Genomic DNA, 17,767 nt, shown 5'->3' on the forward strand with positions numbered 1-17,767 from the left:
TTAAAAACTACTTTTAGGTACATGATAAGGGTTAAGGACAAGGTTTATAAACTAAAACTTTTAATAATATTCACGTCCCAGTGTTTTAAGGTTTACTATGACCTCAACTCCAACCAGTAAATTAGGGATGAAATGATGTGTCCAAAGGGTACACATATATTAGTTGGGGAAGTTGTTGTATTAAGGAGATACATTAGGTTTTATTAGGTGTATATTATGTTAAATGGGTGTCTAATTGTGTTAACTTACCTTCATGAAAAATTATAAGTAAATAAAGTCAGTACAAGGCAATTGGAGGTGAAGGATTTTTACTTTGAGTTTGTATCTGGTGTTCTAAAAACAAACCAAAAAGTTAATTCTGAAAAATTATAGGATATTTTATTATCAAAATAATTGTGAAAAATTGATGTGATGATTTATTTTAGAAATAGCAAAATTGGACAAAAGTAGACTAATAGTGGATAAGATATTTATTTATTTTGCTATAAATAATGAAACAGATTAAATGTTTTGATATATGTTGGAATCCAGCTAAAATAGGGATGGAAACAGTGTCTGTATCATACAGATACTTTTGTAAGGAAAGTTTGAAGTTGACATATATTATTATGTTACATAATAATATAAATGTCAACTTCAAACTTTCCTTACTTGGTGAAAATGTTTACATCTACAAACTATCCTTTAAAACAATATGAATAGCATGAACAACCTAAAATTTCTTAAGAAAAATAAGTGTAATTTTAACATTATACTATCTGAGTTTATCATTTACATGTGCATTACAACTTACAGATCACAGTAGATCTACCAATACACAAAACATTTAATAATAGGCAGAAAATTGTTAAAATTACACTTCTCAAGACATTTCAGGTTCATATTTGTTTAGGTTATTCATGTTTTTTGTGAAATGATAGTTTGTTTTAGTGTAAATACAAGAAAATTACATGAAAATGTTTACATTAACAAAGAGAAAAATGTCTGTGAAGTTGTGAGTATTTATTATGGGTTATTATGATAGTATTTTACTGACTGACCCACTTGAGGTTGAATTGGTCTGTACAAGAAATCTGAACTAAAATGATTAACCCTTGTATGGTGTTTGGGTCTGTGGGACCCGATTTAATTTTTTATTAAAAGAAAAATAAGTAATTAATTTTTTAAATGATTTTTTTCCTCTCATATCTTGATTATATTACATTTTATTCAAAAAAACTAAAAACATGTAGCACTTTAATTCATGAATGTGATCTGGCAAAGACAAATATTTTATGTTGCTTGTAACTGGGATGAAGTAAACATCTGTTGAGTATTTCAACATTAAATTGTTTGATTACATTGAATTAAAAACCCACAAATGTAGCGGGTCCAGCACACCCACAAACACTGGCTGAATAACAAAAATCTGAACACCACACGAGGCTTAATATCTTAAGTGTAATTTTTGCAATTCACGAATTCATCCCACGGGCCAGATTGGACCCTTTTGCGGGCCAGATTTGGCCCCCAGGCCACATATTTGACACCCCTGGCCTAGTGTGTATTTAAGGTGCAGTATGTAGGAATTATGTTCTAAGTAATTATGAGATGGCCTTGACTGTCACCAGACATTAAGGAATCATGTTCATTTCAAATACTGATACCACTGACAGTAGAAGTCCAGCCAGAATATTTGCATTTGAAAAGCTCAGCGTCAGCCCCGAAATGATGCTTATGTTGTCATTGTGTGTTTTGGTCTGATACTCCACCCATCACCTGTCTTCCAATCACAGAGTCAGTAGCCTTTCAGCATCCAGGTTGCCAGTTCCCTCTGAGCTGCAGCTGGAACATTTCTGATCATAAATGTCTGATGTTAATAAACCTAAAAGGCCTCTTATTATTCCCAAATATGTCATGATAAAGTGAGAAACAAACAAGGACATGTGTAGGAGATGACTTTGAAACATGGAGACGGATGAAAGAGGAGAAGGATTTGAAGACCGACACCGGCTCTGTCTTAGTCTCACCACCTGGTAAGAACCACTGAGAGCCGGGACCGTGGCCTCTTCACCCGGTCCCTTCTCCCAGGGCCGGGCTGCGGTCTCTTCTCCTGGCCCTGGTGAAGAGACTGCCGGTCCGGGACTGGTGAACAGACCGGGTACCGGGTTAGGACTTGTCTCTTGCCATGGTAGCTCCTTGTAGTACAGTGTTTTCTGTGGAAGTGACCTCTTCACTTCATGTAGCGGTGTGTAATCCGAAACGGAGGGGGTACAGTAGTGATCCATGTTCCGAAAGGGTGTGTGTGTGTGTGTGTGTGTGTGTGTGTGGGGGGCGGGGTACAGTAGCGATCCGAAAGGGGGGGATCCGGTAGTTCGGCATCTGTAGTTCGGTTGGGGTGGGGTGGTGGTGGGGGGTGTACGGTAGCGACCCGTGATCTGAAAGGGGGGGGTTTGGTAGTTCGGTGTCCGTGGTTCGGTCGGGGGGGGTTCGGTAGTCCGGTGTCCCTGTTTCAGTTGGGGGGGGGGGGGGCAGCGATCCGTCATTTACTTTTTTCCATATCTCCTGAATCTTCACAAACTTTCATTTGAGTGGACAGGACGTTTGTCCTGGCCTATTATATGTTATACTTACGTGAAATAAGTCTGGTGATGTTTTTTTTGTATGAAATTTATGGTGTGGTGGCAAGGATTAGTGGAAACGCTAGTAGTAGAACTCATGCTGGATCTGGCAACCCCTAGACTGGGGGGAGACAGAGAGGATACCACGCTCTACAATATTTTGAATGCGATTGCAGTACCAGTTTTGGCCACAATCCTACATACGGCACCTTTAATGTATGAAATAGGTGTTTAGTGATCTAGTCCCTCCTCAAGTATTACGTGTTGTTCTCTAGCGGAGCAGGGCAGATAGTGCAGTTAGTAAAGATGTCAGGTGCTGATGCAGGTGACCAAGGGGACCAAAACTTGATTTTGCGTTTTCCATTTCGTATTTGTACACACAATAGGACAGTTGGACGAAGGGATTTGCTCATGGTCTGGTTCCCCCTCTGTCATCTGGGAATAACTATCATAACCAGATATAGTAGGGTACTGAGACTGTTTTAGGCAATCAATATTATTATTGAACTAATAATAATAACTGCGTTTATTATTATTTTATGTGTATGTATTCTTGATTCAGTATCTGTGAGGCACTGGTCCTTGTTTTGGAAACGGTGTTTGTGAAAGAGAAATAGCAATTTAAGTAATTTTGTAACCTTGTATCTTGTTGCATAATTGTTCCTCGTCATCATATTCTCAGTGCTCTCCTCCAAGACCCTATTCCTGAGGCACAAGGGGTTGGTGAACTGTTTGATAAATATGAAAATGACGGGACTCAAGTGCTATGGCCTTTTCAATCTGCACGTGCGCATCGGCCACGCGCACGCATTCACACGTTCACCACCGCTCACACAATGAACTATCTCTGCAGTGTACAGACACGTCTCATAATTTAAGGTGGAAATTTTGAATTTCAAAAAGTATTTAACGAGTGTTCTATAAAGGGTCAAACTACATAAAATCTACAGAATGCAAGTAAAAAGACACTAGCTACTGCTCTGTTTGTTTTACATTTTAAATATGTTGAAGAAAATTTTAATCTGTACTCCACTCTTTCATTTATTTGCATTATATCAGTTATTTTCGTTTCATTGTCACTCCTACTGCTTTCTCCTCCTTCCTTGTCTTTTTCGCGCCACTGCTCCATCCAAGCCCCACCTTCATGTCGACATCCCGCCTACATTAAGCACTTCGGCTAATAGTAACCGGCGTTTTTTTTTTCTCAACCAATGGGAGTAGAGGAAAGGGGCGTCGGGTAATGCGGCTCGCGGGAAACACAGAGGAAGGAGTTCAGTTTTTGCCGCGAAACGGGCGCAACGAGCAGCATTGTGTGCAGTATTCTGACTGAACACACGGCATCTGAACTCAGAAAAACCCGGTCCACGGTACCACGTTTGGCTTTGTAGTTTTATCCATCGATCTAGGTCAACATGTCTGGCTTTGACGACCCGGGAGTTTACTACAGCGACAACTTCGGTGCCGGAGACGGACCCGGTCTGGATGAAGGCGGACAGAAGCGGATCCAGATCAAGAAACGGTTCCGAGAGTTTCTGCGCCAGTTTAGAGTGGGTACCGATCGAACCGGCTTCACGTACAAATACAGGTAATGTTACCCTTATTTAAACAAAGGCATCATGGGACATTATACAGAACTATACATCTTAAGTAAACTACTGGTAAAAAGAGATGAAAGTAATCTTAACCTGATGACGGAAAAGGTGAATCATTTCAGTTTAATGTCACTGCTGATGTTCTTATTGGTAAAATGATCATGTTTCTGAAATATGTAGATTTAGAAGGAAAGCAGGTTAGCGTAAATGTGCTGCCGATTGCATTGTGGGAAATGTAGGATCCTCTGCTTTTGGAACTTTATGTATATAGATAGGAGATGGGGTATTTTCTGCACTGATTTAACAAAAATGTGTTTTTCTAAACAGGGATGAGTTGAAGAGGCACTACACCCTGGGTGAGTACTGGGTCGAGGTGGAGATGGAAGACCTCGCCAGCTTTGATGAAGATCTGTCCGACTGTCTGTATAAACTGCCCACTGAGAACCTACCTCTGGTGAGTCACATGTATCAGGTCTGGATTCATTTACTTAGTCAGTCTGAAGTATTGCCATTTTGTAATGAGATACTATATCCTTCTGCACTTAAATGTCATTTTGCTGAACATTACAGTTGATTTTGTGTCATACTGTTTCATTATCCAGATCTGTTTTTATACCTCTAATTATTTATAGTGTGTTTGCGCTTGTGTTCTGTTTTTTTTTTTTTTTAGTGTCATGCATCTATCATCTTTTAACGTCAAGTATGGGATAAACCTCAATAAAACATTCTCAGAAATTGCATCTTTAAAAACACTTGTCATGTGTTTGTAAGGCTTATTTCATGAGCACCATAATACCTGTTCTGCAAAATAAAGTGCTACAAAACACTAAACCCTGACTTGACTTTATAAGACTGGAAATTAATGAATTAAGACAGGTGGTTTGTTGGAGTTTTCACCACAATGCTGTGCAATGTGGCACTGTAAAAATATAAGGACTTGTAATGGAGTGTTTCATCTAGCTGTCCCTGTTCATCACAATTGTGTGTCGTAGCTTTTATTTCAAATGGAGATTACATATTGGCCATATGCCACAATCGGAGTCAAATTCTCCAGAGACTGATAGTTGGAAAATGGCGTTCACGCTATCTTTAAAGTTAAGTCAGATTATTTCACAATATTCAAAAATTTTGGTCTTTACATCGATAACACATCTAAATGTGTGGGAAAAAAATCTACTTTAGAGTTGTAAAAAACACATACATTGCTATCGTATGTATCTATTAAGTCTTTTCAATGTCAAGTTTATTCACATAGCACATTTACAACAATGCAAAGTGCTGTACAATGATATAGGTAAAAATTACAATATACAATAAAGAATATTTAAAATATATAGATTTAAAAGATAAAATATACTAAAACTGTTAAAACAGATACACAATAATGAGATAAGTTGTATCTAAAAACACAACCATAAGATAAAACAAATAAGTCACACACTTTTACTAAAAGCCAGTGCAAATAGGTTCATCTTTAAAAGAGATTTTGAGCCACATTATGGCAGTTGGTTTTATTTGTCTTGTCTAACAGTTTATTAAATGTCTAATGTCCAGCTGGAAGAAGCTGCTAAGGAGGTTGCTGATGAGGTGACCCGTCCACGGCCCATGGGGGAAGAGACGGTGCAGGACATTCAGGTCATGTTGAAGAGTGACGCCCATCACGCTTCTATTCGCAACCTGAGGTAAAACTGGCCTCCACATGGATCTGTCCTTTTATTCTCATAGTCGTCGCTGACAGTTTGATGAGGTTGTGTTTTCTGTCCTCTAGTCGGAGCAGGTGTCTCGTTTGGTGAAGGTTCACGGCATCATCATCTCAGCCACAGCAGTGAAGGCCAAGGCCACCAAGGTGTGTCTGCAGTGTCGTGGGTGTCGTAACACCATCAGTAACATCCAGCTGGCTCCGGGCCTGCAGGGATACGCTCTGCCACGCAAGTGTAACGCGTGAGTTTGACCGCCGTCATTTATGTGCACACGCATCCTCTTGGTGTCCTGTTGTTGATCTAAAGGCTCTTCTTGTTTCTTAGTGATAACACTGGGAGGGCAAAGTGTCCTGTGGACCCTTACTTCATCATCCCCGACCGCTGCGTTTGTGTCGACTTCCAAACGCTCCGTCTGCAGGAGTCTCCAGATGCCGTTCCCCATGGAGAGATGCCCCGTCACCTCCAGCTCTACTGTGATCGGTAAGAAACATCTGTAATCTCTATTACATTTTATCAAGGTTATTATTGATAACAAAAACTAAGACTGAAACCAGTTTATTTGATGTAGAGTGCAGCTATGGTTTATTTTTTTTCTTCGATACAAGCAATTATTTGAATTGGTGAAAAAAATAAAAATGTGTAAAAGACATGTCTAAAAAAAGCGACTTGTCCTTTATTCCAGAACCAGCTAAAACAATGATCACAAAAAGTATAAAAGTAAAAGGATATATTAAAAATACAACAAATAAAGTGACATCTAAAAACAATGTGCACTGCAGTCTTCAACACATTTGTATCCATGTATCCTGATGTCTAGTGTCACAATAAGTGTCCGTGTGAAACACAATGGTATCAATATTTATTGGCAGTGAAATTAAGGAAACAAATCTTCAATTCAGGAAAATTGTAATTGACTAATTTTAATTGATTAATCATTTCTACTCTAAGTTGATATTGTGTCTTCTTTTGGTTCATGGTATCCGCTTCCTTTGATCAATACATTTACTCATGATACCCAGAAAACTACAACTGACTTTAAAACTTTTCAAGTCCTCTAAATAAAAATCAGATTACTTATGCACTCCTAAAACTGACAAGAATAAAATGAAACTGAAAGATGAAATGCAATAACAAAAACTTGAAATATTCTTAATAAAATCCAAGTGAGAAACTGAAGTAATACTGTTAACACAAATTAAAGGAAGAGGCTTGACCAAAGAATGGCTGAGTGCAACTGTATTGTGCCTTTACAAAACTTAAATGAACTAAAATTAGACACAAACTGTTTTCAGGTTTTATTTTGGGTCATTTCAGATGTAAATCTAAGATATATTTGTGGATACATTAGCATATTGCATTTATGTGATGTCAGTCCATCCAGTTCTGTCCAGGTGAGGATCTTATAATGTTAATTTTGTTCTAAATTTTCGACATTCCATTATAAAGTCTATTCCGGATGGACTTTGATCTGCACGGCCGGAATGCATTTTTCTAAATGCTTTGAGTTAATGTTTTTGGCTCTCACCATTGACAAATATGACATTACAGAAAAGGTTAAAACTCACACAAACAACATAATAACCATCAAATCTGCGTTAAATTCCTTTAAACTTGACTAAAATTGAAACGGAAATTGAGAATATGTAAAAATCAATACTGAAAATGACAGCGTACAATTCTAAAACCATCCTGTTTGACGCTTGTTCTCCGTCAGGTATCTGTGTGACCGTGTGGTTCCAGGAAACCGGGTGACCATCATGGGGATCTACTCCATCAAGAAGATGGCCGCTGCCAAGGCCAAAGGCAAGGAGAAGTCTGCGGGTGTGGGCATCCGAGCCTCCTACCTGCGAGTGGTGGGCATCCAGATGGACACAGAGGGAGCAGGTACAGAATAATCCACCCGCATTTTAGGAATACAGGGTGTCCATAAAGACTCTTTACAATTTAACAAATTTAGTACAAAAGTAAATGAATGGACAAATCTGTGGAAATTATTACAAAATGAAAAGTAGATACTGAATTTTTTTTTTTGCTTCATTTAATACACCTCTATATAGGCACCATTAATTGTACTGGATTTCTTGCCATGTTGGCTGTTTCATAGCCTCATCAATGGTGTCAATGGCATCAGTGATCTTTAGCTTCAGGTCGTTGATATCCCGTATCTTTGTTCGATGCACAAAATCTTTAACATAACCCCATAGAAAGAAATTCAGGGCAGTGATATCTGGTGAATGAGGTGGCCAGGGAATCTGACCATCCCTTCCAATCCAGCGGTCTGGAAATGTTTGATTTAGGAACCCACCAACATGCAGTCCCCAATGTGGTGGTGGACCATCTACCTGGAAAATGCTGGTTGGTTGAAGGTCATCCAGTTGTGGTGACACATGTTCAGTTAAAAGGTCAAGGTAAACATTTGCAGTAATTGATTTCTCATTGAAGAAAAATTGACCAATGATTCAACTGCACATGATCCCACAATGTGATTTAAAAACTGCGATAACGACTGTGTACACAGAACAAATCTAATTAACATATCTTATTAATTGCTTTTGTAATACATTTTTTTAATTTTAAAGACACTTTGTGGGACACCCTGTATTTAATGCACATTTTGATAAAGCATGAAAATGATAGCGTTGACTGATACCGAACTACTCTTCAGTCTCATTCCTATAAGACTTAGCCAGTTTAAGGCTCATTTATGTTCACTTTACGTACACAAATAGGTACATCCGTTTCAAACATTGACAAAGGGATTAAAAACTTTGATAACCACTTGGTACCCAGAACAAATCTGATTAACATATCTCATCAACTGCTTTTGTAATACATTTTTTACAATGTAAAGAGACTTTGTGGACACCCTGTATATACTGTCATACATGTCTTGAAGCCTTCCTTTTCTTTCTGTCCCAGGTCGTGGTGCTACCGGCTCTGTGTCTCCACAGGAAGAGGAGGAGCTGAGGTCACTGGCTGCCACTCCTGGCGTCTACTCCTCTCTGGCTCGTTCAGTTGCTCCGTCTATCTATGGCAGCGATGACCTGAAGAAAGCCATCACCTGTCTGTTATTTGGAGGCTCTAGGAAGAGGTGAGGCTACAACAGTAAAACCCAGATGAGGGTCTACTGTCCATTCAATCAACTTAAAGTGTTAAGTGATGGTTTTATGTGTCATCTCTTAGGCTGCCTGATGGTCTGACTCGGAGAGGAGACATCAACCTGCTGATGCTCGGAGATCCTGGAACCGCCAAGTCCCAGCTGCTAAGTTTGTGGAGAGGTGTTCACCCATCGGGGTATGACAACATATTTAAAGCTGCAGCTGTTGATTTTTTTGTAATTGATTAACCTGTTAACTGTTTTATTTTGATTAAATTGTTAAAAAAAAAAAAAAAAGAACAGTCATGAAAGTAAAGGAGTAAAAGGATTTATAAGAATATCTAAAAAATTACAACAATAACAGCATAAAAGTATATATAAAATATCTATATAAACAATCTAATGACATCTACTAACAATATGTGTACAGCAGGCTTCAACTAATCTGTATACAACTTGCATACAAATTTATAAATGAAGCCAAATATTTTTAATGTTTGTTTAAAAACTTTGAGCTTAAAAGTTTAAAGGAGTAAGTGATGGTTCCAATGAAGAAAAGTTAATGTATAGACATTTTTGCCGAGCATAAATGAGCCTTAAGCGTTCGTGTGAAATGCAACAGTGGAACTAATGTTTAGCAGCAACAAATTAAGGAAACAAAAGAATTCGATTCAGGAACTTGAATCGAATATTTTTTTTTAATGGAGTTGACTATAGTTTCAGCTCTAAACATATTTAAAACACATTTTGTTTTAGCGCTGTGTTCTGACATTTTACAAAGATCCAGTGATGCCAATGCCCCATTTGTGTTTTTAGGTTTACACCTCTGGTAAAGGCAGCAGTGCGGCGGCCTGACTGCGTCTGTGTTGAGGGACCCCGCACTCGAGGATTCATCATGGAGGGAGGGGCTATGGTGTTGGCTGACGGTGGAGTTTGTGTGTATCGATGAGTTGACAAGGTAAAAAAAAAAATCAGTGTCAGAAATTATACATTGTTAGTCTCATAGCCTAATTGCCCAAGTCATACAATATCTGGACAAAGTACTGGGACACATTGAATTGAGGTGTTTCTTTTCTAATGGGTCTGAGCCACAAAATAACGAAAAATGTCATAATATTGTTTCATATCGCGATAAATATCATATGATTTTTAATATTGATGTTTAGATCTCAAATTTAGCATGAATAGGACATCTTACAGCTGTAGCCATTATGTCTCAATATTTTTGTCCATATAGTTATAAATGTCAATATTTCCTTTTTAAGTTTAGTGGGAGATTTTTCTTGAGTGAGATGTGAAGAAAGATGGTTAGTTGTGGTAGAAAATTATTATTTACAGTCAGATCATGAAAAACATTGTAGAAATTTAGTGGTAGAATGTTTAAATCCTAGTCATGATTTAAAAAAAAAAAAAAAAACAATCAATGTTGAGAAATTAAGTAAAAACCATCTCTGAGGCATTTTGGAAGCAAAGATAACAATTTAAAATAAACAAAACTAACCAATGCAACGATATTTACCACCATATGTAACTACATTATGACCTTTGTCATCATTGTTTTGTAGCCCAGACCCTGTTACAAAGACACACTTGAATTCAACATGTCTGTTTACTTTTGTCCATATAGTGCATGACTTAGACAATATGCTATGAGGCTAACGATATTCACGTTTGCTTTTGCACTGGGCTTAAATACTGTGTTCCTCGTCAGATGAGAGAAGACGACAGAGTGGCTATCCACGAAGCCATGGAGCAGCAAACCATCTCCATTGCCAAGGTATTATTCAGTTGTATATTAAGACTGATTTCCATGGTGCTGGAGGACTGGATAAACTACATGCTCTGTGCTCGCAGGCCGGCATCACCACCACTCTGAACTCCCGCTGCTCAGTTTGGCTGCAGCCAATTCAGTGTCGGCCGCTGGGATGGACACCAAGGGGGAAGACAACATTGACTTCATGCCTACCATCCTGTCCCGTTTTGATATGATCTTCATCATCAAAGACCAGCATGACCAGCAAAGGGACATGGTAAGGAGTTTAGGATGGAAGCTGGAATGAGGCTAATACTACTATTAATTTACTGAAAACCACTCTAACTATGAAACACTACCAATTTACACAATAAATCAACTTTGTCATGTTACTAAAATACCAGAACCGCTGACGGATCTTTAATGCTTACATCAGCCAATGTTACTAATGAGTGTTGTAATTAGATTCCTGTAAACTACATGACAGTCACATGAGAGAAATGTTTTGTAGTCGTTGTGTAATTTAAGCAGAAATACTGTCATCACTGAGTAAAAAACATTACCAAACAAAAGCTCTAAACATGTCAGCCGGCAAACTATCAATCACACTTCTAAATGAAAGCCTTTATTAGCATTAAAATATTACCAACAGGTCCAAGTGACTAAAGCCATAATCACTCCAGGAACAGTTACTGACTTTGTCCTAGTGAGAAGCTTGACAGGTTTTAAATGGGAATAGGAACTGGCCGGTGTCTAGATTAGCTAGAACTTGGACAGAGCCTTCAGGAAATTGAGGTTCCAATAGGAACACCAGGAACACCAAATGTACACATAAGAAATTACAAGAACTATTAAAACAGTAGTGGAAAAAACAGGCAATTGCACATTGGAATGTCCTAGTAGAAACAACAAATAACAAAGTAGTAATATTAATAGATAATTAATTATGTTATATATTAATATTGTGCATATTTTAATATATGTATATATAGTTTGATAGTCACAGGATAAATGTATATTAAACTGATAACAGTAATAGTCTAACAATGATATGAATAAGTAATATAAATATGCAAGTAATAGTAATAAGCAGTAGAAAAATAAAATTGACAATAACAAACATTTCACACTGGATACAACAACAGCATTTCACGACTCAAACTACACAGTTCCAGTGATGGAGCCAAGGGTCTATTGCTCTGTTTCATCCTGTTGCTGCTGCTGTAGTTGCTCCTTGTGAAGATGCAATTGGCTTCATATCCAAGCTGGAATTGTTGCCTCTTGAGTGAAATAATTGGGGACGTTGTTGCTTTAAGACACTGAGTCGAACCTTTGTATTTGCAGACACTGGCTCGTCACGTGATGAATGTTCACCTGAGCGCTCAGACCCAAACCGAAGGCGTGGAGGGCGAGATCCCACTGGCCACCTTCAAGAAATACATCGCTTACTGCAGAGCGTGAGTATGGGTTTGTTTGTCTAATATCACAGAGGATCCCTTTTGGTTCATTTCCCCTGTAATCAAGACTCACTGTGCTCCTCATCCAACAGTAAATGTGGTCCTCGGATGTCTGCTGCAGCCGCCGAGAAGCTGAAAAACAGATACGTGGTGATGAGAAGTGGAGCCAGAGAGCACGAAAGAGAGACGGACAAACGGCCCTCCATCCCCATCACTGTCAGGTACCGACACCCGTGTGGACAGTCTGAGATTTACTCCACCTTTTGAAGCGTGGGCGTCCTGGGCTGACCATTTCATTTTATAATTCTGCGTTTTTAGGCAGCTGGAGGCTGTTGTGCGCATCGCAGAGTCTTTGGCCAAGATGAAGTTGCAGGCTGTGGCTGGAGAGGAGGAGGTGGATGAAGCCCTCAGGCTCTTCCAGGTTTCCCACTCTGGATGCTGCTCTGTCTGGCAGCCTTTCAGGTGTGTTTCATCCCATTTGGATCTATGGTCTGCATTAGTGTATTCTTTTATTTAGGTAAGATTTGTGTCCACTTAGGGTTAGAAAATTTGTGTTCTCTGATGAAACTACTGGATTTATTTAATATTTTATGTGTTGCTTCTTTGGGTCAATGCCTACAAGTCTTTCACAGTTTTGAGATGTTGATTTTTGACAAATTTTTAAAATTTGCCTTTACTTTTAATGGTCCATATTTTGATAGCTTATAATATGAAAATAGTTAGAGATATCAATATAATTACTATTGAGAACTGATAGGAAGCCATGTATAGACTGTCATTTAATTTGAGTTATCCTCCAGTAAAAGTACCACCCTCTATTGGAGACTGATCCCAATACAGGGGTGTACATCTAGATCATAGGACTGTAAAAGGTGGCAGAACCTGACAACCTCACAAGTTCAATTTGTTATTGATTCTTGATAAAATGTACCATGAGATACAAGGACATTGGTCCTATTTTTTTCTTAAGCTGCAGTTGCTCATGTTACAAGTAGAGCAGCAGAGAAGAGGTAGTAGGTCTGTTTCCATGAGTGTATTTACATTTTATTAAAATGTGGACATGATGGCATTGACTGATACCAAGTTATTCTTCAGTCTCACTCCTATAAGACTTAACAGCCAGTTTACAGGCTAACTGAATTGAACTTTCATTACTAGCTTTTTCAAAAGCTCGTGTATAATATTAGCAGTTCTGTCAGAGCTTTTTGCAGGTTTGCTTCACAAACCGACATGACAACAGGAGTGAAAGCTTTAAATATTTCAATGTCCTTAAAGTCTTGTATACATTTTATCTAACATCCACATGTTGTACGTAGGTGTGGAGGGCTTCACATCTCAGGAGGACCAGGAAATGATCTCGCGCATTGAGAAGCAGCTTAAGAGGCGCTTCGCCATCGGATCGCAGGTTTCTGAACACAGCATCGTACAGGACTTTACCAAACAGGTCAGTCTGGAAACAAGAAATACAGCGCCTCTATGAGGCCGTTCAGTCAGAATACTTTATTCATCCCAGGGGAAATTATTGGGTGTTACAGTTGCTCCAATTATAATAAAAAGTAGAAGGAAGGGATGGATGGATGGATGGATGGATGGAGAGATGGAGAACTAGTACAACATGCACTAGACAATAGATGTGATCATGAAAGAAATATACATGTGTGCAAAAATATAGTTGTGTGTAATTATAATTCTGGAAGGTGGAAGTAAACACTAATGACCACGGACGGGAATGATTTCCTGTGTCATTCAGTGGTGCATTTGGGACTCATGATCAACAATTCATGATTAAAACCCCTAATATTAGTTTTAGTCTGGTTTGGGTAACCCTCTCCACTCTTTGTCCTTCTTTACAGAAATATCCAGAGCACGCGATCTACAAAGTCCTCCACCTGATGCTGAGGAGGGGTGAGCTTCAGCATCGCATGCAGAGGAAAGTGCTCTACAGAGTGAAGTAGAGTCAACTGTGTGCTCGAATCCACACCCATGTTGCCGTTGATGTAAATAGTTATGCTTTTCTTATTCTGTTGGAACATTAGAAGATGATCTGGGTCATTGTAAAACTTTAATACTGGGCACTTGTTGATGCAGGTGAATCTGGGTTCACCCACATGTATTAGACTGTAAACTTAAATAAGAAGAACATGTTCAAGTTAATATTGAAATAAGTGTCTGCATGCTGTGTAAAGGATTAAAGTTTGTGAAATCATATGAAACCTGTAAATTTTTTAATGCGACACCACATTGTATTTAACACCGTCACTACAAAACAGAAATATCCTTTTGAGTCCCACCAATGCATCTTTTTCCTCCGTAGTGGACAAGAGTTTCACAGATTTATTTAATAATAATAATAATAATAATAATAATAATAATAATAATAATCAACTTTCCACTGCTAAGAACATTCCATTTAAAAACAAAAAAATGCATCTTTAAAAACTTGCATCATGCTGTATTCAATCAAGATACTGAATGTAAAAAAAGCCAAAACTTGTACTTTTCAGGGGTCTCAGGAGTATGTTTACAGTTTCTAAACTACACTGACTTTCATGGGAGCTCTGTATTTTTTATAAAATTTATCTATATAGGAATTTATAAGGATGAAGTAGGCACTCATTCCTGCTGTTTTCACCACATGAGTTTATTTCATTAATAACTAGACTTCAACAGATAGAAAATATGTTCATTACAAATATATACATACTGTTTTACAGGGGGAAAGCATGAAACAAAATCAATATTTGCATTTTCTGATCAAGTAAAGCCTTTTTTGTTACCATGCATATATAAAGCATTAATATCAATCATGCTTAAATTGTACATTAATAAAAAGCCTGATTTAACATGTGATTAATGATGAAGATAAAGAACAAACATGTATGGCAGAACTAGCATATTGTCAGTATTCAACAAACCCTGCTTTTACAGTGAAGACATTAAGACGTAAAATAGCTGAGTCACTTATTTGCTGATCATTGCTTCATTTGTTGTGACTAAAGTGCTCGATGTGTGTCAGTTGTAAATGTGAACTAAAGGCATAGATTCCCATTCCAACAGTGGCCAGTGCCACACACATTCCCATGGTGAACTGCATGATGGGAGAAGATGGGAAGTTGGCACTCAGGGAGCTGACGTTACTGTTTGACTTCTCTGTTGTTTCTGCTGTAACACTGAGCATTTTCTGTAAATCATCAAAAACCTGAGGAAAGAAGACAAAAGTAGTGTTAAGTTTCCTTCCTCAGACACATTCTGTTCCTCTTTCAGCCTGACTTTGACTTGTATTTTACTGTTGCATTTGTGAGGATTTTTTTTTTTCCATTTTACTGCTGCACACATTAAAGGTTGAGCTCATTTCATCTACTTTATATCATGTGACACATTTAATCCACCACAAACATCTGAGAAAAACCACATCTATTAATGATGAGAAACAGGAAAATATAAATAGGTTTTTAAAGAGTTTATGTCGCTTGAATAGAATCATCCAAAAACGCCACAAAATACACATTGTCCTGGTTGTATTTCTGGTGATAGATTCAATATGAAAACCAACAGCTTTATTTATATACATATATGAAGGTAAGGATGGTTATATATTTAACTTATTGATGAGTGAAAGAGTGATCAGTTCTTTTTTTTTTTTGGTATAGTGACTTTTAATCTCTATATCAGTATAAAGTATAGAAGTTTTTCTCCGTGTGGTTAAGTTTTCAGATTTTTTTTATTTTTTTTTTTACTATAGATGTAAGTGGGAGTTCTTACAGTGAATCTTAAATCTTAAAAATGACTCCTAAATGTCATCACAAACATTCATATCAACACATTTGGAGATTTTACTGGGCTGGAATGGGATGAAATACTGTAATCTGACTATTAACTAAAGTTCAGACAAATGTTGTGGAGTAAAACATATATTTGCCTCTGAGATGTACTGAAGTATAGGGATAAAGTATGCGAAAACTGAGATATTTTCAGTACAAGGGTCTCAGATGTGACAGTAATCTGTGTTCCTCACCTGGATGTTGAACTCAAATGCCGCCACAGCCTCCTCTAGCACAGCTGCCCTCTCCTCCTCCGTCAGCTCGATGCTGTTATTCGACTCCTGTACAGCTGCTTGAAGCGGTTGGAGCTGTAACGCCAGGGAAGGTGAAGAACGACAGCCCCTCTTTGCTGCTCAACCCTAGAGACTTCTGGGTAATCTTCCCCAACACTTGCCCTCCTGAGAGGTCACCGAGGTAACGGGTGTAGGCCATGGGCCACCAGCAGCCTGGGGTTCTCTTTGCCAATCTATAAAGCAGAGCCAGTTCAGGAGGTTTGTGTGGATCATTTCACAACATTCTGCTCTCTCACTGACTGGATCGTGTCTCACCTCTCGTAGTCTCTGCTCGTATCTTGCGTGGCTGCAGGAACAATCACCTTCTTCTTCCAGTCGGAGCCTAAAAGTGCTCCAGGTCGTTTTCAAGAGCTTCCAGACGGGCCAACTCCTGAGGGAAGTAGATTGGTGCAAGCAGCTGGATGGGAACAGTTTCTATCCAGCTCCTCCTCCAGTGCCTTGTAGATCTCATACAAGGAAACACAGCAGAAACCCTGACAGAAGAACGAGCTGATGATATTAGGACTGTCCACCTGTTTGAAGTTTATTTTTTTCAAAGGGACAGAACATATTAATAAACGCAATATGTGTCAATATGCAAGATTATAGCCAAGGCTAATTTCCATCTTTAGTCCCTCCATAAAACAACATAATTCACATAAAACAGTACAGTCCAGTACAATCCTGTTACTGTTCTCTATTTCAGCTGGGGGGTGTTTTGAGGTTACCTTGTACTGTGGCAGAGTGATCTGTCCCTTCTGGTAACTCAGCATCAGTTGTGTGTTTTCAGCTCTGACGTGGTTGTCTTTAGTGGTGGCTTTGATCTGCTCTGACAGATCACTGGAGGCAAACACACAAAAGAAATGACACAGTGAAATCTAACCTTCAGAAGGTCTTTGAAAACAACACTATTGTGGTAAAGTGGTGAATGGTCATACCTGCCAGCTTCTTCTGGATCATTTTTCCTGGCACTCTTCATTTTCTCCATCTGTACAGATAGTAGTAAAGGTTAATTTGAAACTGTTTTTGTAAGGTACAGTTGTTTTAATGTGACAAAGTTTATAGTTAATTTCATTTACCTTTCTCTTCTTACAATGTTGGTTGGTTTGTGTCCCGGCGGAGCTGTAACTTCCTCTGAGCAGATGTCTACTGTGGCTTCACAGCTCTGTTTCTGCCTCTTTTATACTTTCATTCTCCAGATGCTGAGTCAAACGGGAAGTGTAACTGCAAACCATCGTGACAGAAACCGCTGCAGTTTAACATGACGAAGCAGATGTGTCACCAAAAGGGGAAAAACATCTGAAAACATGATCAAGCAGAAATCACAACCAGGGTTTGTACCAAGAACAACTGAATACTTTTACTTCAGACAATTTAAACTCCTGTTTTGGAAAGTTGGTAGCAGAATAAAGTGTAAAAAAAAGCAATATATTTCCATCTAGAAGTATAAAATAGATTAATGTATCAGATGAGAC

General features: G+C 38.4%; 2 protein-coding genes across 2 annotated transcripts; one reads left to right on the plus strand and one right to left on the minus strand.

Moving 5' to 3' along the window:
- Nucleotides 1–3,861: 3,861 nt before the first annotated feature.
- mcm5 (minichromosome maintenance complex component 5) lies at nt 3,862–14,334 on the plus strand. The gene is given in 21 exon segments (XM_030140231.1): nt 3,862–4,185; nt 4,520–4,646; nt 5,747–5,873; nt 5,959–6,133; nt 6,217–6,372; nt 7,607–7,776; nt 8,812–8,983; nt 9,076–9,152; nt 9,155–9,186; nt 9,806–9,833; nt 9,836–9,865; nt 9,868–9,947; nt 10,701–10,766; nt 10,844–10,877; nt 10,880–11,019; nt 12,087–12,199; nt 12,292–12,420; nt 12,518–12,626; nt 12,628–12,661; nt 13,516–13,643; nt 14,053–14,334. Coding segments are annotated over 21 exon segments (2,202 nt in total). The 5' UTR covers nt 3,862–4,012; the 3' UTR covers nt 14,155–14,334.
- A 485-nt stretch (nt 14,335–14,819) lies between these two features.
- Nucleotides 14,820–17,448, minus strand: hmox1a (heme oxygenase 1a). The gene is given in 12 exon segments (XM_030140298.1): nt 14,820–15,398; nt 16,215–16,294; nt 16,297–16,332; nt 16,335–16,449; nt 16,451–16,486; nt 16,569–16,594; nt 16,597–16,638; nt 16,641–16,707; nt 16,709–16,786; nt 17,021–17,132; nt 17,231–17,280; nt 17,372–17,448. Coding segments are annotated over 11 exon segments (861 nt in total). The 5' UTR covers nt 17,372–17,448; the 3' UTR covers nt 14,820–15,179.
- Nucleotides 17,449–17,767: the final 319 nt, after the last annotated feature.

This window comes from Sphaeramia orbicularis, chromosome 8 (assembly GCF_902148855.1).
Source record: "Sphaeramia orbicularis chromosome 8, fSphaOr1.1, whole genome shotgun sequence".
NCBI classification, from domain to species: domain Eukaryota; kingdom Metazoa; phylum Chordata; class Actinopteri; order Kurtiformes; family Apogonidae; genus Sphaeramia; species Sphaeramia orbicularis.